The sequence below is a fragment of the Capra hircus genome, chromosome 19 (assembly GCF_001704415.2).
Source record: "Capra hircus breed San Clemente chromosome 19, ASM170441v1, whole genome shotgun sequence".
Lineage (NCBI taxonomy): Eukaryota > Metazoa > Chordata > Mammalia > Artiodactyla > Bovidae > Capra > Capra hircus.
Window position 1 is genome coordinate 54,166,801 of NC_030826.1, and position 22,690 is coordinate 54,189,490.

Below are 22,690 nucleotides of genomic sequence, written 5' to 3' on the forward strand. Positions count from 1 at the left end.
GCCCTCTCCCAGCCCCCACCACTCTGCCAGGTGGACCTTCACACTGGTTTCTTTCCTTCAACACATCAAGCCTGGGACTTCCCTGATGGTCCAGTGACTAAGACTCCACACTCCCAATGCAGGGGCCTGGGGTTCAACCCCTGGTCAGGGAACTGGATCCCATATGCTGCAACTAAAGGTCCCGAATGCGGCAACTAAGACCTGGAGTGGCCAAATAAATAAATATTTTTTAAAAGATACCAAACCTGCTCCTTCCCCAGGGCCTTTGCACTTGCTGTTCTCTCTACCTCAAATTCTCTACCCCCCAGCTCCTCATGTAGCTGGCTCTTCCCGCTCATTCAGAATTGAGCTCACATATCATCCATTCCCATGGGCCTTAACAGACCACCCTGTTTGAATAGCCTCTTTCCCAGTCATCTGCTTTCTCATGCTTAGAGCTTGGCTTAGGATCGCTACATCATCTCATTTCGTTCTTTTTCTCAGTTACTGTCTGTGTTCCCCGCAGGAATGGGGACAAGGCTCATTGCTGTGTCCCCAGCATCGGGAGCAGTGCCTGGCGCTTCAATGGTGCCAAGACGTATTTCAGGAGCAGAGAGATCTCTGGTTTCTTCTGTCAGAAGCTCAGTCTCTGGAGAGCCACAGCACGTAACCAGGGACCCCGACTTCCCAAGGGGGAAGAGCTCCCACCAGGAGCCGGGCATCCTGGCGAGCTCCTCACACCTACCACTGCATTTAATCCCAGGCTCCAGAACTGTAATTTTATTTATTTATTAATTAATTTTTATTGGAGCATAGTTGCTTTACAGCGTTGTGTCAGTGTCTGCTGTACAACAAGGTCAACCAGTTATACCTTCTCTTCTTTGGATTTCCTTCCCGTTTAGATCACTTAGGACATTGACTAGAGCTCCCAGCGCTTTACAGTAGGTTCTCATTAGTTATCTATTTTATACACAGTATCAATAGTGTATATATGTCGATCCCAGTCTCCCAATTCATCCCCCTCCCTACCCACCCACCCCCACCCCCGGTGCCCCTCTCTGTTCTCTACACCCAGTAATGTAATGTTAGTGCCTACGTTTCCCAAAACAAAAAAATCAGAGCAAAGTTCTCACGAAGGATTTGTGTCTCCTGAACCACGAATTATTACTAATTGATTTGAAAAATCTTGCAAAGGGATAAACACAGACCCCCAAGAAAATGCATATTTAATGAACGGCCACCAAGAGCTCGGTATTTAGAGAGGTGGGCTTCCGGTGGGGCCAGCGGACCTGAGCCCCGAGCCAGGCCCAGCTCCTCAGCAGTTGTGCCACTGTGAGCGAGCTCCTAAACACCGCTGTGCCTCCGTTTCCTCCTCTACAGGATTAAAGCCCCCGTAAGGCACTGTGGGATTGACGAGCTCTCGGCAGCAACACGATACGGTGAGCTGTGAGTAAATGTCACGCATTAAGAGGACTGGGCTGTGCTTAGTCACTCAGTCGTGTCCAACTCTTCGCAACTCCATGGACTGTAGCCTGCCAGGCCCCTCTGTCCATGGGGCTTGTTGCCATGCCCTCTTCCAGGGGATCTTCCCAACCCAGGGATCAAACCCAAGTTTCCCACATTGCAGGCAGATTCTTTACCATCTGAGTCACCAGGGAAACCTTCATGAGGACAGGGATGATGATACTGGCCGGCCTGACTGGTCACCCAGAACATGCAGTCACAGAAGTCTGCTGAAGCAGGGACCCAGGGCCAGCTGCCCAGCCCAGGCAGCCTATGGGGCTGAGGATCCCCCACCAGACCGAAGGAGCGGGCTGTGCTTCAGGCTCCCCAGGCTGGGACCCCTCAAGGACCAGCACTCACCCCTGATCTTACCTAATCCCAAACTTCAGAAATGGCTTCGGCTTTCACATAGCACACATTGGCTGAGGTATAGCTTTTCCCACAAATTGTCCAAAAGTGTGGATTTCAAACACATTTTTCAGCAGCAGAACACTTTTAGCAAATCACATTGGCTGAGGTATAGCTTCTCCCAAATTGTGTAAAAGTGTGGGTTTCAAACTAATTTTTTAGCAGTTAGAACATATTGGGGCTTCCCTGGTGGCTTAGATGCTGAAGAATCTGCCTGCAATGCAGGAGACCTGGGTTCAACCCCTGGGTTGGGAAGGTCCGGTGGAGATGGGAACGGCAACCCACTCCAGTATTCTTGCCTGGAGAGTCCCATGGACAGAGGAGCCTGGTGGGCTACAGTCCAGGGGGTCACAAGGGTCGGACGCGACTTAGTGACTTACACTTTCACTTTCAGAACACACTGAGCAGCTCCAGCTCATCAAGAGCCCAGTATCTACTAATAAAAGGTCAAGTGCAGCTTGTCCCCTGGGATGGGTGGGGTCGCAGCCTCGTCTCCTCCACATCCGAGTCTGGGGGCCAGGACTCCCAGCTGGGCCAGCCCTGGCTTCATGCCCCCTCATTCTCAGGGGATCAGGAGAACCTCACACCTCAGACCACCACCTCGGTTCCCAGGGACGGGCAGAAGCACATGGGGCTGCCGCACAAACCCTAAGGGAACTCTGCATATTGTGGCCTCAGCAGGGGAATATTTAGAATGCATAAACCAGGCAATTCTTCTTGCAAAGATGGCTCAGGTCCATGGGAGGAAGACAGATGACCACTGAGGCCACTGCATCCCACGTCAGTCACACATGCTGGTCAACACGGACAGAGCTCAAAATTGCCACAGATAACGTACAACAGGAAGCCTTTTAGGGAAGATTTGCAAAAACCACACACTTTGCATTTACTGTGTGTGTGTGTGTGTGTGTGTGTGTGTAAAATGCACTCTGAGGCGGTATCCCCGGCCCCATCCCCGGTATAGTAGGTACCACTCCTCCCCGATTCCAGGTGCCCCTCCCTCACTCCAGGAGCCCCTCCAACTCCTGGGTCCCCCTCACCTGTCCAGGGCAAAACGCCCCTCACCGGCGGCCCGATGTAGCTCACTGCTGTTCTCCAGCCTGGCCAGCATGTCCATGCGCTTCACCATCAGCTCCAGCAGGTCACTCATCTTGCGGAGGACACCACGGGACTCCGGCCCACCCATCACTGCAGGCAGAGGGGGTGCACAGTCAGGGATGGCCCAGGCAGCCCCGAGGCCACCTGAGACCACATGGTGTCTGGCCGGGGGTGGCTCAGACCCCAGCCCCACTTCCTTCTTTTCAGAAAGAGGAGGGATGTATGGCAAAAACCATCACAATATTGTAAAGTAATTATCCTCCAATTAAAATAAATAAATAATTTTTAAAAAAAAGAAAGAGAAGGAGCCAGGAGAGTGAGCCTGCCCCACCCCCACCCCTGCAGGATAGGGATCCAGAGAGCCCTGGGCCCACCCTGCTCCCTACCAGCTGTGTGACACTGGGGTAATCTTTTAGCCTCTCTGAGCCTCGGTTTTCATCTTCTGCAAAATCGAACTTTAGACATACTCTCAGGCCTGTGAGATGACAGGGAAGGCCCAGTAGTGGGACAGGAACCCCAAAGACCCTCAACAACAAGTTCCAAACAGAACTCGAGGATCAGGGTTTCTAAAAGTACGGTCAACCACCCAGCCACAGCTGAACCTCCTGGCCAGGTGAAGTCTAGACTCCTGGGCCCTCGTGTAGATTTGCTGATTCAGATCTCTAGGGGCTGGGGCCCCAGACTCTGATTCTGCTTACTCCTCACGTGATTCAGATGCACAGGAGAGGCTGTGAGCCTGTGTTCAAAGAGGTGGGGGCCCTGGCCACCTCCTTTCCCCATCCACTCCCCCAGACCCTACTCTAGAAAACCAGCATGAACGTGTCCTCTCAAGCCAGCCCTTGGGTTCCCAGAGATCAACTCCAGGGTTGAGGGGCCAGGAGACCTCGTGAAGAATAAAATTAAATGAAAATGAAGTGCTTCAACCAATATCTCGTTAACCAGCCTGAGACTTTCCACAATTTCCCATCTAATCATTCCTGATCATTAGCACCACACCTGTCAGCATGGGACAGCAGCCCTCACCTTCCATTTTAATTAAATTTTGTGAAGGTTTTAAATGGCCCCTCCAAACCATCCATCGGTACTCGGTTCCAGGCATGACAGCCCCCACCACGGCTGCCTGCAAACCTTAGTGGCCAGGCTCTGAATCTCTGTTACCAACTGACCTGGGTCCATAGAGACCCAGATGCTCCCAGGGATTCCCTAGGCTGTTGGTGGAGGGCAGGTTGTCAGGGGGCACCTTGGGTGGGGATCCCTAGAATCAGACCCCCCAGATAAAGGCTTGAGGGCAGGGCATTATGGAGAAGTGAGCCAGGGAAGGGGAGACAGATCAGAGAGGGCATGTCATCACCCTGGGGAAACCAGCTGGTGCATAAGCAGCCTCACAGTTCTCTCCCTGTGGGGGCAAGGGGGCCAAGCATGTATACACCACCTCCCGCCAGTCACTGCTTGACGGCTGCTCCCCGGGACAGCCATGATCTGGTACTTTCCATGGGGTGGTAGTGTTGGCTCCAGAATGTGACGGGATTCTCTGAGGGTTGAGCACCATTAGCATCCACTTCTCAAGAAAGCCAGGGTCGGGGCCCGGTGGACTCAGAGGGGCTGAAGTGGACACCTGGGCTCTCACCTGCCTCTGACAGTAACCCGGGGCTATGCAGCCAAGGGCATCATCGTAATATTCTCAGCCTCAGTGTCCCCAATTCAAGGCAATAAACGTTAGGGTTTCATCTGCAACCCAAGTTCAAGGTGCCAGGATGCAGGCAAGAGGGATCACAGCCAGCCACAGGGAACCAGAGGCAGAGACAAGAAGTCGAGTGGGGAGGGGGTCAGGAAGGGGCCAGTCTCCTCTGCTCCATGCTTGGGACTGAGCCAAAGGGGGACCTAGAGAGGCTAGCTGTCACCCAGGCTACTTGTGACATTTCCACTGTGCCTGTCCCTGTATCCCCTGGTGCCAGGCCCATTCCAGTGGCTGCGGCTACCTTCTCATACCAAGTCACCTTCTGGCTGGGTGCCCCTGCTTGCTGAGCCAGCATGAGCCTAGAAGGGAGGCCTTTGGGGGCTGGGGCCTGCAGGTTACTCAGAGAGCCTCAGTCCCTGGCTCCAAATAAAGAGCAAGCATGAATGATGGGGGAAGGACTGGGGAGCAGAGGAGAGACGTGAAGAGGGGTTGGGTGCTGGAAAAACAGCATCAGACAGAAGGAAGAAGACAGTCTCCTCTCCTCCCCACCTAAGTAGCTGAAAGAGCTGACGGTCTCCCCACCTTCCCCTCTCAGAAAACTGGCTGGATTTTTCCACTGGGATCAGGAAATTTCACTGTAATGTTTGATGAAGCAAAGTGAGGTCTCTCCCACCACTCAGCCCCTCCCCGCTTACTCATGGCCTCAATCAGTTAGTCCCTCAGCGAGCAAGATATAAATAGCTCCTTCTCTCTTTCAACTCCACAGAGTTGGGGACATTTGACTCTTTGAAAGTACTCTCATCCAGAGACCTCCCACCCAAGCCTGTCATCCAAACGCAATACCTCACTTTCAACCAGTGCTTGGAGCACAGAGTAAAACAAGAGGGGAGTTTCCATCATTTCAGCTAGTCACCCATCAGATGACTGAACCTGGAGCTGCTTTGCACAGGCCCATGGGAGCCACCCATGTTCAGGGTTACCCGACGGACGTCCTGGACTTGCGCAGTGCACGACCTGGCTGGCCTTCCTGGGCTGCCCTGACCGCTCACAGCAGGGGCTGAGTGGCCCCTTCCCCAAAGGAGTCAGATGAAAACTGGAAAGTGAGACCACGGCTGGGAACACTCTCAAGCTAGAGCCTGTTATCTGAGGCCGTGCACTCCAGCCCATCTGGACCACAGAGCTTGGGCGGCAGCTGGAACCTGCAGACACAGCACTCCAGCAATACTGGGCCACGTCACAGCTCCTGGGGCCGTGTGGCGTTCCCTGCAACGCCTCGGGCCTGCCACCTGCCCTGTCACGCTGCTGCCCTCTCTCCAGGCTCATCCCAAGTGTCCTTTCCCCTCGGAGCTCACTGTCTGCACCCCTCCCAAGAGCTCACTGACAATGCCTACCCCGCCCCCACCCCATTGCAAAAGCTGCGAAACAGCTGATGGAGCCAATAACTGCAAGGGTCGAAAGAGTCAGACGGAGCTGGACCAAGCCTGGGGGGCAGCCCCAGGTCCCAGGAGAGGCCTTGACTCCAGACCTGCTTGTCCCCCCAGACGGTGGGGGGAGGGGACAGGTCACTTGCCTTCTCTGGGCCTCAGTGTCCCCTCTAGTAAAATGAGAGGGTCTGAGTCTAGAGGCTAAGACTCCTATTCCATCTCTTCCCCTAGCTGCCTCCAGAGAAATGGAGGTAATGGGAAAGAAAAGACGGTTCCTATAAAAGCCTGCAGAATCTCCTTAGGGAGAGAGCTCTGCTTTGTTTTGCTAAATCCCTGGGTGGGCCAGAGCATCATCTTGATGCCCAGAGCAATGAGACAGAGAGAAAGAGAAATGACTCTGCATATTCAACTAGGAAGACTGGAGTTTCCTGGCCCAGCCTGGGAGACCAGGAGAGAGGACAAGGCCTGGGGACTTGGGCAGAAGGCAGGACAATGGCTCAGAGGGGCTGGACAGGACGGGGATGCTCCACTGCCAAAGGGATGACCCATGGAGAAGGGTTTCAGGGGGCTGTAAAAGGCAGGGGTCCAAGAGAGAATTGTCATCTGCTCACTGTGCTAAGCAGTGGTCCGAGCCCCACCCACAAATCCCCCCAACCCGTGTGTGAGAGTTTAGGGGTAAGGGGTGTCCTTCCCAATAGGTCAATGTGGGAGATACCCAGGAGGATAATTCAGTAGAAGCAGATCAGAGCAAGAGGTGTCCAGGGAGACAGACATAAGCCCCCTAGAGTCCTTGGAGATACCTGAGGGTTCTGGATTGCCCTTCATATGAAGGACGAAGACATCCTTCTTTAAAATTGTCAACAGAGGGACCTCCTTGGTGATCCAGTGGTTAGGACTCTGTGCTTCTACTGCAGGGGACACGGGTTTGATTCCTGGTCGGGCAACTAAGATTCAGCATGCCACGCGGCATGGCCACAAAAACAAAAAAAAATGTCAACAGAGTGACTCCAGAAGACCAGAGGGCTTTTAAACTGGCTCTAAGGAGACAGAGTCCCCTCTCGGATGAGTCTGAAGGCCACCTCCGTCAGACTGGATGAAGACCACAAGATACCCATCCAGCACCTGGGGCTCAAGCATCTACTCTGAGCATCTAGAGATGATGCAGGACCCCAGAAGCTTCCCACCCATCGCTTCCAAGGAGCTCCAGGGCACTAAGCACATCTTCTGCCCTGCAGGAGGCAGGGGCAGGTCCCAGGAGGGAAACAGGCCAAGCAAACCGTCAGTCAGGCCGGTAGGCCCTGCCATGCGACATACTCCCTGGATGCCACCGGCCGGGACTGCAGGCACAGCAGGCTCCCGACGCGCCTTGCCCCAGGTCACCTCCCTCCTCTCAGCATCCTTCAAATTGAAATGTATTTAATGTGAGGTCCCTGGCGACACATCTCAGAAGTCACACATGTTCCCTCCATATTTCCACATGAATAAGGAAGGCCGCGATGCTGAGAGATGCAAAGGGGCCTCACATTTACCGACGAGGGTGCTTCATCACCCACCGAGGCCCCATCCCTCCCAGATGTGTGCTCTATCTTTCTCCTTCCTGTCCGCCCTTGTCCCCTTTCTCCTCCCCACCCCCACCCTTTGCCACTGGTTCCTGAAAACTGAAGGAGCCCCCACCTCGCTAGATGGAAGAGACCTCCCAGGCACTCGACATGGGAGCCGTGACTTGGTGCTTGTGCAGCTGGAGAAGGGCACACATTTATCTCTCTGCACACAGCCACCGAGGAAACCAGCTGGGGCCACGGGAGCTCCAGGCAGCGTGAGGGACAAGGGCAGGCCCTGGCACACCCACCCATCGCCAGCCTCTGAGAAGAGAAGCTCCATTAGCACCGAGATCCTGGGCCAGAGACAGCTACAGAGCAAGGCACTATGCCTCTGATATTGAAGTGAAGTCGCTCAGTCATGTCCAACTCTGCGACCCCATGGACTATAGCCTACCAGGCTCCATCCATGAGATTTTCCAGGCAAGAATACTGGAGTGAGTTGCCATTTCCTTCTCCAGAGGATCCTCCCGACCCAGGGATCGAACCCGGGTCTCCTGCATTGCAGGCAGGCAGACACTTTACCGTCTGAGCCACCAGGGAAGCCTCTGATATTCCCCAGGTTCAAATCCTGGCTGGGGCCAGTCCACTGGGAGATCTCCGGGCACACACAAGCAGCTGAATCAAGCACTTCCAGCCCGCAGCCCTGTCCCCGGAGATGGCCTCTGACCTCTACTTCCAGATGAGATGGCGAGCCAGGAACAGCCACATGGACCCCGAGGGAATCTGCGGAGACCTTGGGCGAGAGGCCTCAGACACAAGTTCAAGTCCCCTGTCATGAGAAGGGAAGCAAGTTCCTCTTAAGAAAAAGGAGGCGACAAAGAGGAACTGGGGTGTGAAGTGAGGACTGGAGAAGTGAAAGCCGCTCAGTCGTGTCCGACTCTTTGCGACCCCATGGACTATACAGTCTATGGAATTCTCCAGGCCAGAATACTGGAGTGGGTAGCCCTTCCCTTCTCCAGGGGATCTTCCCAACCCAGGGATCAAATCCAGGTCTCCTGCACTGCAGGCAGATTCTTTACCAGCTGAGCCACGAGGGACGCCCTGAGGACTAGAGAGGGAACATTAAAAAAAAAAAAAAAAAAAAAAATCCTCCCACCAAGCGGGGCCCAACCACAGCAAGAGGGAATTAGGTTAGCCCTCCTCCTGGGTCCAAGTCTCTTCTGCTCAGCCTCCTGCTTCCCTGCATGTGAGGATGAGTGTGCAGAATAGAGAATGAGATGTCCGTCACACTTCTCTCCCCAAACTAGAGAACTTCATCACAAAATAGGAACTGGCCCCCAGGGGAACCCAGAGCCTCCCCAGGGAGAGGCAGGGGAAGGCTCCCTTGCCTTTAGGGAAAACCCTGCACCCTGCCCCTCCCCCAGTCATGTCCTCGTGGGGACGCACTCCCCTCACAGGCTTGACAGGCGAGAAGACAGGTCACTTCCCTATTTGTGCTCAGATGGTGTTATTGACCAGAGGAGGGCTTTTCTAAGTCATTTTTTCTATTTTTTTTCTAACCCCGAGTGGGCTTCCTTCTTCTAGTTCTGCCTTGGGCCTGCACAGATCCTCAGAATAAACACTATCTAACCCCCAGCCCCCACCATGACTTCACTCCCCAGACCCCTTCCAACCGTCCCCCATTTCCAACCCATCCTTCCCCGGGCAGCTCCTGGATAGACTGGCTGGCACCTCTTAGGTTGTCTGCGGGGCCTCTCTAAGCCCAGGGTCTCCTTTGAGGTGACATCTTTTACAGAATCAGGATTCTAAACCCCCAACGCAAACGTGGGACTCTTCCGAGTCCCTGCTATGGGTCTCCCCAGGCAAATCAGCTCAAACCAAGGGCATGAAAGACACTGAGGGGACAATGGGACCTGGGATGTGAACGGGGTCGGGATCACCTCCCTGGGGTTCCCAGAGGCCCCCGTCCTGGTCCAGCTCCCCTCCCAGCCTTTCCTTCCACATTCCAGGCAGGAAGTTCCCAGCCCAGGGGGCCTGGGAGGTGTGAAAAGACTTGGATACACTTGGGTCTGAGAACTGGTGTCACAACACAGAGGAGACCTGCAGCTCCAGCCCCGGTGGACCCAACAGACATGCCCACGTGTGTCCACCACAGACAGGAGCTGGAACGTTCATAGCAGCGCAATTCAGGAACGCCCCAAGCTGGAAACAGCCCAGGGTCCGCCCCAGGGCAGAGTGGATAAATACCTTGTGTCGTAGTCACACAATGGATGCTGCGCAGTGTCGGCAACCACTCGCCAGGAGAGGGGAGAATCTTACAAACACAATATGGAGAGAAAAAAGGCGCAGGCAACCGAACACCTGCCAGAGGGTGCCATCCTCATAAAGTCCGAAGGCGACGCTCCTCTGTGTTATTAGATGTCAGGTCCCGGTACCCATGGGGAAGTGGAAAGTGGAAGGAAGCCTGAGGGTGCTTCTGGGGACGGATGATGCTCTGTCTCTGGATCTAGCTTGCTGAGTGCCTAGACAGGTTCAGTTTCTGAATACTATACTCTGATAGAAAAGGGCTTCCCTGGTAGCACAGATGGTAAAAAATCCGCCTGCAGTGTGGGAAATCTAGGTTCGATCCCTGGGTCTGGAAGATTTCCAGGAGGAAGGCATGGCAACCCACTCCGGTATCCTTGCCTGGAGACTCCCCATGGACAGAGGAGCCTGGTGGGCTACAGTCCATGGGCCGCAGAGAGTCAGACACGACTGAGCGACTAAGCACACACTCAGCACATACTCTGATGGAAAGTTTAAACATGTGCAGCACACACACACACACACACGCACATGCCTCTAGTCTAACTGAGGGACCCTGGGCAAGTCCTCTCCCCTTGGTAGCTCTGCTCTCCCCTTAGACACAAGATCTAGGTTGGAGCTGGGCCCCTTCTCCCCATGCCGGGCAAAAGTGCATAGTACAGAGCAGAGCAAGACCCCCCAAGCCCTGGTCCTCTGAGCGCTGCCAGGATGGGGCCACCGTCAGGGTAATGAGCACACCCATACGCCCCTCCTCCAGCCCCTGATTACCACCTCCTGGATCCCTGACCTTTCAGAGGTCAGCCTGCCCAAAGCCCCACGGCAGCCCACCCAAACAGACACACCCCCTTGCCTGGGGTGGCCCCCAGGTAGCCTGAACATCGCTCCTTATACCCCACCCCCGACTCTCAACCTCCCCCTACCCGTCCCCAAGCTACTCCTCATGGGCACCTGCACAACTGCCTCACCCCCACCTCAAATCTCAATCCTCAGGAGTCTCCCACGCAGAGCTTCCAGGTCCTAGCACCTCCTTGGTCCTCTTCCCTAAACATCCTCTCCTGCGTCTCAGACTCAGCACATCCCGTAAATGTTTGCAGAGCTCACACTCTCTGCCAGAAGCTGCTCAAGATCCTTCATCTATGTTATCTTCACGCCCCCTCATGCAATCATGGGGAAGTGGGCATTGTTAGCCCCGTTTACCAGAGGAGAAGACGGAGGCTCAAAGAGACCGAGGGATTCATTTACGTTCAGGTTTGAATGACTAATAAATGTGAAATTCCTGCTGGGAGATTTTTGCAAGTTTAGAGAAGTGCATGTTAAACTGAAGGGATGAATCTAAACAGGAGACACCAGATGGTAGAGTAAGTGCCCCTTAGAGCACCCACCCCAGACAACAACCCCTCCTGCTGGAGGGTTTATCCGTCACTGGGAAGAGAGGAGTCAGAAAGATGAGGCCTGGGGATTCGAGAAGGTGGATGTCAAACAAAGACTTCCCGGGAAGTGGGGGGAAGGGGAGAGTCCACAGAGCAGCCCCCTGAACAGTTCCAGAAACTCCCCCTTGCCTCAGTTTCCCAAATATGTCCCTCCTTCCCACAGTTACCGGGAGAGCCCCCATGACACACTGAGCAGGACTTTCTGAACCGCTCTCCATTCTTCCTTGAGCAGGATGGAGAGGGGCAGGACCCACCTTCAGGAGGAGGTCTCCCAGACCATCACCCGGTCACATCCCGTGCCGCGTGAGCTCATCCAATCTGACCTCTGAAAACAGTCACGCCTCTCCTTCTCCGCAAGTGAGTTAAGTGACCTGGCCAACGGCACCCAGCTGGTAGGTGATGAACCAGGTACAAACCAAGCCCATCTGGTCCCCAGAGCCCACGCTCTGAACCTCCATTCCCCTGCCTCGCAAGTATCACATGGGCAGGGACGAAGAACCACAGAGCTTGGAGATAAGACACATGAGCCCACGGCCAGTCTTGCCTGTGCTGTGGCCGCAGCCTGGGCCAAAGGGGCAGACGGCATGTGTCTCAGAGAGACAGGGGTCATATCCAGAGACCCCAAACTGCCCCACTAGTGGAGCAACACAGGCCGCCCCTTGTGATGCTGGGGAGCTCCTGGCTCAAAGGCCCTTCCTGACCTGAGAACCTGAGCCAGAAGGAGGCTGATGAGTATAGCCAGGTCAAGAGCTAAAGCCCTGACCACTCACACATCCACCAAGGTGGCCAGACCCCCAAGAGAGAGCCCCAGAAAGACTCCTGCAGGGTGAGGCTCAAAGGACCCCAAACCCCTACACCCCTTTCCCCACCAAGATACCTTCTGTGCGGATGGTGAAGGGGGAGTCCCCCGGGCGCCGGGCCGAGAACTGGCCTCCCAGAGACGTCATCAGGAAGCAGAGCGAGAAGAAGCCGATGCCCAGGACAAAAAGCCTGCGGAGAGCAATAGGGCGGGTCAGCACACGCACTCTGATGCCATAAGGGCTTCCTATGAATGAATGAATGAGGAAGGGATGGATAAACGGAGGAGTAAAAGATCAGGGGGCTGAGCTCCTGGGCCAGGAGTTCTCCCATCACACAGGATAAAGAGAGCTGGACTAAGAGAAGTGACCATGAGCCACACACAAAAAACCACAAAGGACACTGAGGCACACAACATGTGAGGTCGGGCAGCTCCTAGCCTCCAGACAGAAGCTGGGCCCTTGACAGCAGAGGGCCTCACAGTGTGGTCCCCAGGCCAGCAGCATCAATATCAGCTTGGACTCATTGGAAATGCTCATTCTTGGGCCCCAGTCCCCGGCTTAGGGAATCACACACTCTGGGAGGGGGATAAACAGTGTGTTTGAATAGGTTCTCCTGGTCACCCAGATACACGTTCAAGTTTGAGGACCACTGGTATAGGTGAAGACCGCAGAACTCGATGCCAGTTAGAGGGCAAGTAATTGGTCCAGACAAAACCCACCTGGATCCCATCAATCACCTGGAACACGGTCAGCTCCTGTGCACACAGGCCTTGCTGCTGCAACCAGTCATGAGCTCACTTGAATACTGCCTTGTCATGTTCAGGGTAGGGGTAGGGGTGGAGGGGAGGCGCCCGTTACTACCAGATGGTAACGTCTAGAAGGGCAGGGTCATGTGGCCACTCTCTGTGTCCAGACTCTCCCTAGCCCACAGCTTCACCAGGCAGGCACATGGGAGCTTGCACCACGGACTGGTCAAAGTCAACCCCTGTGTAAAGAGTGTCACACAAGTGTGTGCTGTCACAGTGTTCCGGGGAGTTGATCAAAACACAACTGTTTATACTTCAACACGTAGCACTTGATTACATGCCAAGTGGCCCTAGGGAATCTCCGGGGGACACCAGTAGGGAACCCACCGTCACATCTTGCCCCAGGCTCCTGCGGCTCCTATACTACATTCTGGGCCAATCCGGCCTTAGGGCAGCAGAGGTGGAAGCTGTTCTGGGACCTTGACTCTATTTGAGGACTTGCCAAGCTGACAGAGCTGAAAGGGGAGCAGCCTCCCTCCAGGTCAGGGTGAAGAACCCCACTTCTGGTGGAGCCAGCCTCACCATGGGGAACCCCACAAGTCACGCCAGAGACCTCCATCCCCCCACCTCCACCCCCATCCTCAACCCCACATTTGTTTGTATCTCTGTGCAAGACTTGCTTTATGCATTTTAATCTTCATTATCTGAAACTGGCAGAGCAGTATTTAATTAAAATTTGGTCCATTAAAGAAAACACATAATTGTGGAAGAAAATAAAAGCACAACAAAATTCCCAACCCATATTTAAAGGAAGCCGTTAGAGATTAAATCAGAGAGGGGAGCAGAACAAACCCCAAAGCAGAAATGGAAAAGGGAGCTTCCCCCAGCTCCCTCACCTCCCAGAGACCCCTCACTGAATTCCACCAAGCGTGGGGGTGGCGCTCTGGCCCTTGGATCCCCAAGATGAAGCCAGGCTGGTCTCAGGCTAGCAGTCAGAGGGACCTTGTAGGGGGAGGGTGGTCAGACATCCAAGAAGATCCTGGAGAAAAGCAGTTTGTCCCCACAGCCTGAGGACAAAAATGGGTCTCTCTAAGTTTCTTGTTCCCCACTCCCCCCTCCCCTTCCCCAGCTATGGGGTGCTCATATTTAGAACTGGACTGCCAGGGTCCAAAATCCTGCTATGAGAAGGTACCTAGGCCTTTAGCACAGAACCTCGAGCCCCAATACCTCAGCTGCATCTCTCTCTGCCAGACCCCAATCCTGGGGCCATTTACAGTAGATTCAAATTAAGATGATTTTGTCCACCCTCGTATCTATTCAAGCAACATTCCAGAAGCAACTAGGGAGTAAGGACCCTGCCAGAGACTCTGGGAAAACCAACAGGAGCAGTCTGCCCTGGAGGATGAACAAATAGAGGTGATATGGTTGGAAGCTGTAAACACAACACCACCACCCTCAACCATGTGAAATGGATTTGAAGACTTCACTGGTGGCTGTGGGTCTCTGGGCAGCCTAGGATTACCCTGAGGTGAAATTACATAACCCGAGGGGGAGGGAAGGGGAACCTAGGCAATCCCACCTCTGAATCCTGTTTCTAGGAAACAGCCAGAAAGAGCCACAGAGGCAGGACTCCAGAGGGAGGAAGCTTAAGCGAGCTGGTGCTGTCCATGGTGCTGTGGTCAGCCACCACCTTCAACCGTGCTGTGAAATATCCAGCCAAGCTGGGTCAGCGGCTGGGCTTCCCATGGCCTGGAGGGATAGGCCAACACCGGGTGGGAGAGACAGGGATGAGGACTGTCCGGTTGGCTAGGGATTTGAGGATTTCCCTGAAGGAACAAAGTCCTTTCCAGAGATGAGAGCTTCCCACCCTGCTTTGCAGGGGAACTTTAGGGGAGTGGGGGCTTTTGACTTGCCCAATCACCTGCCCAAGGCTCTACCCTGGGGACCCCGGTTCTGTAGTCTTTTTGCATCCTCTGGACAATGGAGGTCCAGCTTGATCCTTGTTGCCCTAAAGGTTGTCTCCTCAACTCTGCACAATAGGCCAGGGGTGGGGGGTGGGAGCAAGGGGCGGAGGCAATGGGAGGTGGGAACCACAGTCTCCCCATCTGGAGCGGGGAGCATAGGAGGGGTCCCCCGTCTCCGCCTCAGGTCTAGAGTGGAGGGGCTCCAATCCAGCCCCTCCTGCACCCTAAACTTCAGGCATATCTGCCTGTACAGTTCCCACCCTCACAGGCTCCCTCCTGCACTCAAATCCCACTTGTGACCACATCCAGAGTCAGGCCACCCCCTTCTCCGCCCCGGGTCCCGCAGCTCTCTCCCTCAAGACCTCCGCCGTCCAGCCCCTGGATGAGATGACACCCTAATTCTGCTAGGCGCTCATCGCTTAGCCCCCCAACCCTGGCTGCAGGCCCGGCTCCGACAGCACTTGGGAGGAGTGGTAGCTGCCCCGGAACCGCCAGGCTCCGGGGGTCCCTGGGGTGGGACCCGCAGAGCCCAGCCAGCCCCCCAGAGTCCATAGTCCTGCCTGGCCTGGACCGCCCAGGTCGGAGTAGGAGGTCGGTCTTGTCTTCCCTCCTGCCTCCACGCTCTGGCCACCCCTCCTCCCCACAGCGCCGCCCCTGCCCCAATTTCTCCAAGGCCCGCGATCCGGGATCGAATTCCCAGTAGAAGGGGGTGGGGGGTCTTTGCCACAATCTCGGGGCCCTCCCATGGGACAGAAGCCCGCACCCCCCGAGAGAAAAGGAGTGCAAGCAGGAGGCGGGGTCAAAGAGGGTGGCTCGGGCGGAGGGGGTGGGGGGGCGGGCTGGGTGGGGATGCCGCCCCGCTCGAGCGCTAACTTTGCCGCGGGGATGGGGCCGATCTCGAGGTGGGGAAGGACCGGAGAGGCAGGGAAGGGGCGCCCTGGCTGGGGCAACTTCCCCGGCCCAGGACCACAACATGGGTGATTTCTGCCCCCTTTCCCACCTTCGCACCCCGAGTCCTCTCCGAATCTAGACCAAACTCGGTCCACACGTCCCAGAATCACACACCCTCCCCACCCGAACCGGGACCCCAGCTCCATGCCTTTCCCAGCCCCGCTGGCCACCATCAAGGGTGGAAGCACAAACCGCCCCGCTCTGCTACTGGGACACCCTAGGGACAGGTACCCTCGCAGAGACTGACCTCGCCCACCTACCCCGCGCCCCCTTGGAGAAAAAGCCCTCCCCGCGCCAACGGGAAAGAACTTTACCGAAAGGGTCTCAGGGTGACCAGGCATCTTCTGACCATTATCTTCCCATCGGGGTTGACTGTGATCATTGTTCAAACTTGTCCGGGCGAGAAGCCGAGGGCGAGGCCGGCCGGACGGTCCCGAGCTCGGCTCTGGCCACGTCCTGGCAGCGAACCCTCTGCGGGCCGAAGCCGGGCCCGAGCGAGGCGAGGAGGGGGCCCGGGGGCCCGGCGGCTTCGCGGCCCGCGGGGTCGGCGGGGGCTCGGCGGGCAGGGGCCGGGGAGCGGCGCGGCTGCCGGAGGCCGGCGAGGGCGCCTGGCCGGGCCGTCTCTGCGTCTCCGCCCTCCCCCTTCACATTCTGGAGGCCGGGAGGCGGCGCGCCCCCAGACCGCCGGCCGCGCGTCTGCCTGCTCGGGCTCTCTCGCAGGGCGGGACGGCGCCGCGACGCGCAGACGGGCTCCCCGCCGCGGGCGCCCTCATGCCCGCCCGGGCCCGCGCCCTCGGTGCCGGCTAGCGGCGGCCCCGGCCCCGCGCCCCGGCCCCCCGCGCCTCCGCGCCGCGCCGCTTCCCGGCCGCGTACCGCGCCGCGCCCATGGCCCCCGGCGAGGGCGCCCCGCGCCCGCGCTGCCGCCCGCTCTCCCCGCTGCCCGCCCTCGGGTGTCGGGTGTCCAGCCCCGCGCTGCGTTACGCCCGGAGGCGCCGCATTGTTAGCTCGGAGGAGGCGGCCGAGTAGCGGCTGGGGCGGCCCGGGAGCGGCCGCCACGCTTCCTCGGCGCGCCGGCGCCACCTCGTGGCCGCGGCCCAGCGGCGCGCTCTCCAGGCCCGAGGCGGGGCGCCGGGGTGGGAAGGCGGGCGGGCGTCCCCGAGCCTCCTTCCAGCCCTGCAACTTCCCCAGGCCCCGCTTTCGGAAGCATGCCGGGTGCCACCAGCTCTGAGGGCCGAGGGCTGCTTCGGGCTCCTGCAGAGCACAGAGGAGGTCAGCGCTAGGAGGAGGTTGCCCCCTTATGCCCTGTGCCAGGGCCCTCCCTCGGGTCGCTGCTCCTGCCTCTGCGGCCACAGGGCTTCTGCATCGGCCCCTTCACACCCACGATTTCGCTTTGCAACCTTCACCCATCCTTTGGCCCTCTATGGACAGACTGCAGCAGCTCTCCTTTGCTTCCTTTTTTTAAACACGGCCTGTGACACTGAGGCTTTTCCTCTGAGCCCAGAAACAGGGGCAGGTGGGTTGGGTTCTAGTCTCAGACCTTCCGTTAACCAGCGGGTGATACCTGAAAGTCAAGGGGACTGCTCGGTTTCCCTCACCCTGCCCCACCCCACCCCATGGCTCAGCGGTAAAGAATCTACCAGCAATGCAGGAGCCGCAGGAGACACGGGTTCGACCCCTGGGTCACGAAGATTCCCCTGGAGGAGGAAATGGCAACCCACTCCAGTACTTTTGCCTGGAGAATCCCATGGTCAGAGGAGCCTAGCCAGGCTACAATCTATAGGGTCTGACATGACTGACATGGAGTCTGACATGACTGAAGCGACTTGGCAGGCACACGTGAGGTTCACTAAGGCTCCTTCCAACTCCAGAAAGCATGCATGTCCTCCCTTCACCCCCACCCACCCTGCTTCCACTTCTTGACCCTGGAGAGGTGTTTGCCTTTGCAGAGAGAGGTCAGTGGCCCCTGTGAGCACCCCGAGCAAGAACCAAGCCTGGATCTGAGGATGCTGCTCAGGCAGGAAGGGCACTTGCCAGACCAGCTTGGCCAGCCATAGCCAGGGAAGGCCCAGGCTGGGAAGAGCCCAAGGCCTCAGGCCATGTGAAGAAGGACATGGATGACCCCGAGGGCCTTTCCAGAAGAGGAAACCTCTATACTGGTCCATCCAGTCCTTGTCTGGTCCAACCAGGCCCCAGCCTCCCCGCTTCCACCCCCACCCCTTTGCTGCTCACCTAGCCCACCCCCCAGCCCTGATCAGGGCCATTTCTCACCAGCTGTGACTCACAGTCTGCCCTTCCTGCTCCTTCCTCATCAAAATTCACCTGTCCAGTGTTCCATTACCTCATCGCCTTGCTTGCCGCTAATGTGAAAGTCGATGATGAATTGGTGTTGGCGGATTAATGTGTTAACTCCAGCTAGGTGACAAATTTGCATTGAACAAGGACATGCTGTCCGGGCCTTGGTGCGGAAGAGTGACAAATGGTGGCAGGAAATTTGGGCATCAAGGCAGGCTGGCCAAGGAGAGCTCTGAGGGCAGGGATCTAAATCATTTTGTTCCTGGACCCTTACGTCTGCTGTACACTCAGGCAATAACCAAAACCTTGAATGTCAGGGCAGAAGCCACAGCCACACTCAGGCGTGAAATGGCCTGCAGATTGTGCGCAAGCTCCAGGGGTCACACTGGCACTTGGTTGGCATTTTAGGCCACAGGGGAGAGGAGAAGATGGGGGTCTCCCCAAAGGCACAGTCATGCCTGGTGTGGCTCATGGGAGGAAGTGGCTTTCTCTCAACCAGAAGCCAGATTTCTGAAGGTGACAAGAGGGTACCCTCCCACCCTGGGTCTTGCCCTCTTGGACATGACTTCGAGATGGGCTGGGAGAAAGCACCCGCTGCCTTTACAGTCTCAAGCCAGGCAGGGAGGCTTGGGGCAGACAGTGAAGGACACTGAGCCAGACCACCCAGCTGCCTCTTCCTTTCGGAGTCTGTGTGCCCTTTGTCAGCCTCTGCAGCATAGCTCAGTGTACGTGGCTCAGCTTGCTGTCCACCATGCTGCAGACCTTTGGAGAAAACTTGTGAGTCCTCACTCAGGGGTCACCCGGCACCTCGGAGCCATCCCAACCGGTTGGCTATGACTTTTCTTGTTATTGTCCACCTGAAGCCGCCACCGCTGGTACGTCGGCCTGTTCCCTGGGCGTTCACCTCTACATGCTGGCACGCATATCACTGAGAATACATGCAGCGCTGCCTGAGGCTTTCTTCCTGGCTGTGGAAATATGCCTGAACATGGGCCAGGTGGAAGTGTCAGGGAATTCCTGCCGCAGAAGCAGCCTTCAAGGAATAGATGCCCACCTCCCCCCTCTCAGGTAAGATCCACGTTGGTTCCCTGAGTTCCAGATGCCCGCAGTGGTAACCCACTCTCTCATGCATCCCCTGGTGGCTTCCTTCCTCCCCTGCCTCATCCCCCACTCCTTGTTCCTGGGGTCACTTCCTAAATAAATGTGTGACTCCTTCTCTGGCAGTCCAGTGGTTAAGACACCACGCTCCCACTGCAGGGAGCACAGGTTCCCTGATCAGGGAACTATGATCCCACAAGCCACGTGGTGTGGCCAAAAAGTTAAAAGAAGAAGAAGAATCTACTTCTGGGGAACCCAAACCAAGACCCTGTCCTGTAGGCCAGTGGGTTTCAACCCTGACCCACAGCAGAAGCATCTGCAAGAACATAACAAGACAGAGAGTCATTATTTTGACTCAGTTCCTAAGGTGAATAAAGCACTTCCCAAGTGGTTCAGTGGTAAAGAATGCTCCTGCCAATGCAGGAGATGCAAGAGACTCGAGTTCAGTCCCTGGGTCAGGAAGATCCACTGGAGGAGGAAATGGCAACCCACCCCAGCATTGTTGCCTGGAAAATTCATGGACAGAGGAGCCTGGCAGGCTATAGTCCATGCAGTTGCAAAGAGCCGGACAGGACTGAGCACATGAGCATGAAGCTGAGCCCTGGACACATCTGTTTTTAATGCCACAGGTTATGCCCACAGGGCTGGCCAGGTGGAGAACCATCGGAGAAGTACTCATGTTCTGAAAAAATACCCACCACCTTCAGAGAAAGAAGCAGAGGGCCCCTAAACAAACAAGAGGAGGAGAGGGGGCGCTCCGGCTGGGGGCACATCTACGGACTCAGGAGGCCAGGTCACATCAGACTCCCAAGCCCTCTCCTTTCTACAGTTTTTCTCTTTTGAGACTATAAACAGAATCACAAGTGAGCCCGGTGTAGGGGGTTGGGTGTAGATCCTGTATTGGCCTGAGAGCTCTGAACATGGCACCTCCTGGCTTCTCCCTGACTGCCTTCCCCACGACCTGATGGTTTGGCTAGAAGGGTCAGGAGAAGCCCAGAGCCAGCAGGAGGCCCTGGCCAGGCAGTGGCGGGGCAGAGGGCCTCTGTCCAAAAGGGGGAGCAGGACTCCAGGTAAGGGATTTGGGGAATATGGGTGATGTACCGCTGTTAAAGAGGGTTGAACTCAAAGTACCTAGACGGTGGGCCATGCGCTGTGGTGCTGAAGAAGACTCTTGAGAGTCCCTTGGACAGCAAGGAGATCCAACCAGTCCATCCTAAAGGAAATCAACCCTGGATATTCATTGGAAAGACTGACGCTGAAGCTGAAGCTCCAATACTTCGGCCACCTGATGCGAAAAGTCAACTCTTTGGAAAAGACCCTGATGCTGGGAAAGACAGAAGGCAAAAGGAGAAGGAGGCATAGCATCACCAACTCAATAGACATGAGTTTGAGCAAACTCTAGGAGATAGTGAGGGACAGGGAAGCCTGGTGTGCTGCAGTCCATGGGGTCACAAAAAGTCAGACACGACTTAGCGACTGAACAGCAATGAGGGCCGTGCAAAGAAGGGAAGAAAGCTGCATAGTCTCCTAGGGATGCTGTAACAGGCTACCACAGACTGAGGGGCTTCAGAGCATGTATATTTATTCTCAGGAATCCCCTGTGGTCCACTGGTTTAGGACTTGGCACTTCCATTGCAGGAGGCCCAAGTTCAATTCCTGGTCAGGGAACTAAGATCCTGAATGGTGTTCAGTGTGGCCAAAGAAAGAAAGAAATGTATTCTTTTACAGTTCTGGAAGCCAGAAGTCCTGAATCAGGTGTTGGTAGAGTCAGTTCCTTCTAGAAGCCCTGAGAGAGACTGTCACGTGCCCCTCTGCTGGCTTCTGGCAGGACCCAGGAGTCCTTGGCATCCTTGGCCTATAACTGCATCTCTCCAGTCTCTGCCTTTGTCTGTCTCCTTGAAAGAAAATCTCTGACAAACCTAGACAGCACATTAAAGAGCAGAGACATCACTTTGCTGGCAAAGGTCCATCTAGTCAAAGCTACGGTTTTTCCAGTAGTCATATACGGATATAAGTTGGACCTTAAAGAAGACTGAGAGCTGAAGAATTGATGCTTTTAAACTGTGAAGCTGGGGAAGACTCTTGAGAGTCCCTTGGCTAGCAAGGAGATCAAACCAGTCAATTCTAAAGGAGATCAGTCCTGAATATTCATGGGAAGGACTGATGCCGAAGCTGAAGCTCCAATATTTGGCCACCTGAGGCAAAGAGCTGACTCATTGGAAAAGACTCTGATGCTGGGAAAGACTGAAGGGGATGACAGAGGATGAGATGGTTGGATGGCATCACTGACTCAGTGGACGTGAGTTTGAGCAAACTCTGGGAGATGGTGATGGACAGGGAAGCCTGGTGTGCTGGAGTCCGTGGGGTCGCAACGAGTTGGACAATAGCAACTGCCTGGCCTTGTCTCTGTGTCTCTGTCCTCTCCTCTTATCAGAAGGTCCCCAGTCATTGGATTCAGGTTCACAATAATCCCAAATGATCCCATCTTAACTAATTACATCTGAAAAGAATTTATTTCCAAATAAGGCTATTTTCTCAGGTTCCAGATGAACATGAATATGGGCTGGGTATGGGGGTACTGTTCAGCCTACTTCAGGGACCTAGTAGAAAGGGGCTGGAGTGATTGGAGACCACCAGAAAAACAGATGTCCCTAAAGGGGACGTGCCACCATTGCTTTGTGTGACTGTGGGCCCAGATATTTCAAGGGTGTCAGAAACCTGGGCTTCTTTGGTGTAGTCACATCATTTACAAATGTAGATCAATATTTTAGGTTTTTGTTTTGTTTTGTTTTTTTGGCCACACTAAGAGGTACGCAGGATCTTAGTTCCCCAACCAGGGGTCAAACCCCAGCCTCCGTCTTGGAAGTGCTAAGTCAACCATTGGACCACCAGAGAAGTTCCTCAATATTTTAGGTGAAAATGAAAGTGAAAGTCGCTCAGTCATGTCCAACTCTTTGCGAGCCCAAATGACTATTCAGTCTATGGAACTCTCCAGGCCAGAATACTGGAGTGGGTAGCCTTGCCCTTCTCCAGGGGATTGTCCCATCCAAGGGATCAAACCAAGGTCTCCCGCATTGCAGGCAGATTCTTTACTAGCTGAGCCACAAGGGAAGCCCAACATTTTTAGAACATTGTGCAAAAATGATAGGATCCATTGGAGGTCTGGTGTCAGCATCCCCCTGCAGATGTCACCCGAGGGCAGAGCAGGGAGCCTTCCAGCCCTGCCCACCCCTCAAGTCCAGCTTCCCTGAGGTCAGGCCCCCTTAGCCCCAGTAAAGACACAGTTCTGCCCAAGGAAGGACCAAAGTCTTAGTGGCTCTAGCGGCTCCCTGGAGCTTCCCTGGCCCATCATGGACCCCCCTGGAACCTCCAGGGTCATCACAGCTTTGACCACATACCCACCTGCTCAAGGCTTCCAGGTGGCTTCTGGGAGCTCACAGGGGCCTGGGGCGGAAAGAGGAGAGAAAGAAACGC

General features: G+C 55.7%; 1 protein-coding gene across 3 annotated transcripts in view; it reads right to left on the minus strand.

The window, feature by feature from the left end:
- The window catches only part of MGAT5B (mannosyl (alpha-1,6-)-glycoprotein beta-1,6-N-acetyl-glucosaminyltransferase, isozyme B), a 67,990-nt gene extending 51,193 nt beyond the window's left edge, over positions 1-16,797 (minus strand). For 2 of the 3 annotated variants that reach the window (XM_018063723.1, XM_018063720.1), the window contains exons 1-3: positions 16,141-16,542; positions 12,243-12,355; positions 2,931-3,078 (exon numbers count right to left, since the gene is read on the minus strand). In XM_018063723.1, coding sequence (XP_017919212.1) covers positions 2,931-3,078; positions 12,243-12,355; positions 16,141-16,208 — 329 coding nt within the window. In that variant the 5' untranslated portion in view covers positions 16,209-16,542. Of the gene's footprint in view, positions 1-2,930; positions 3,079-12,242; positions 12,356-16,140 lie in introns of all 3 variants that reach the window. The other variant, XM_018063721.1, reaches the window with a different exon arrangement.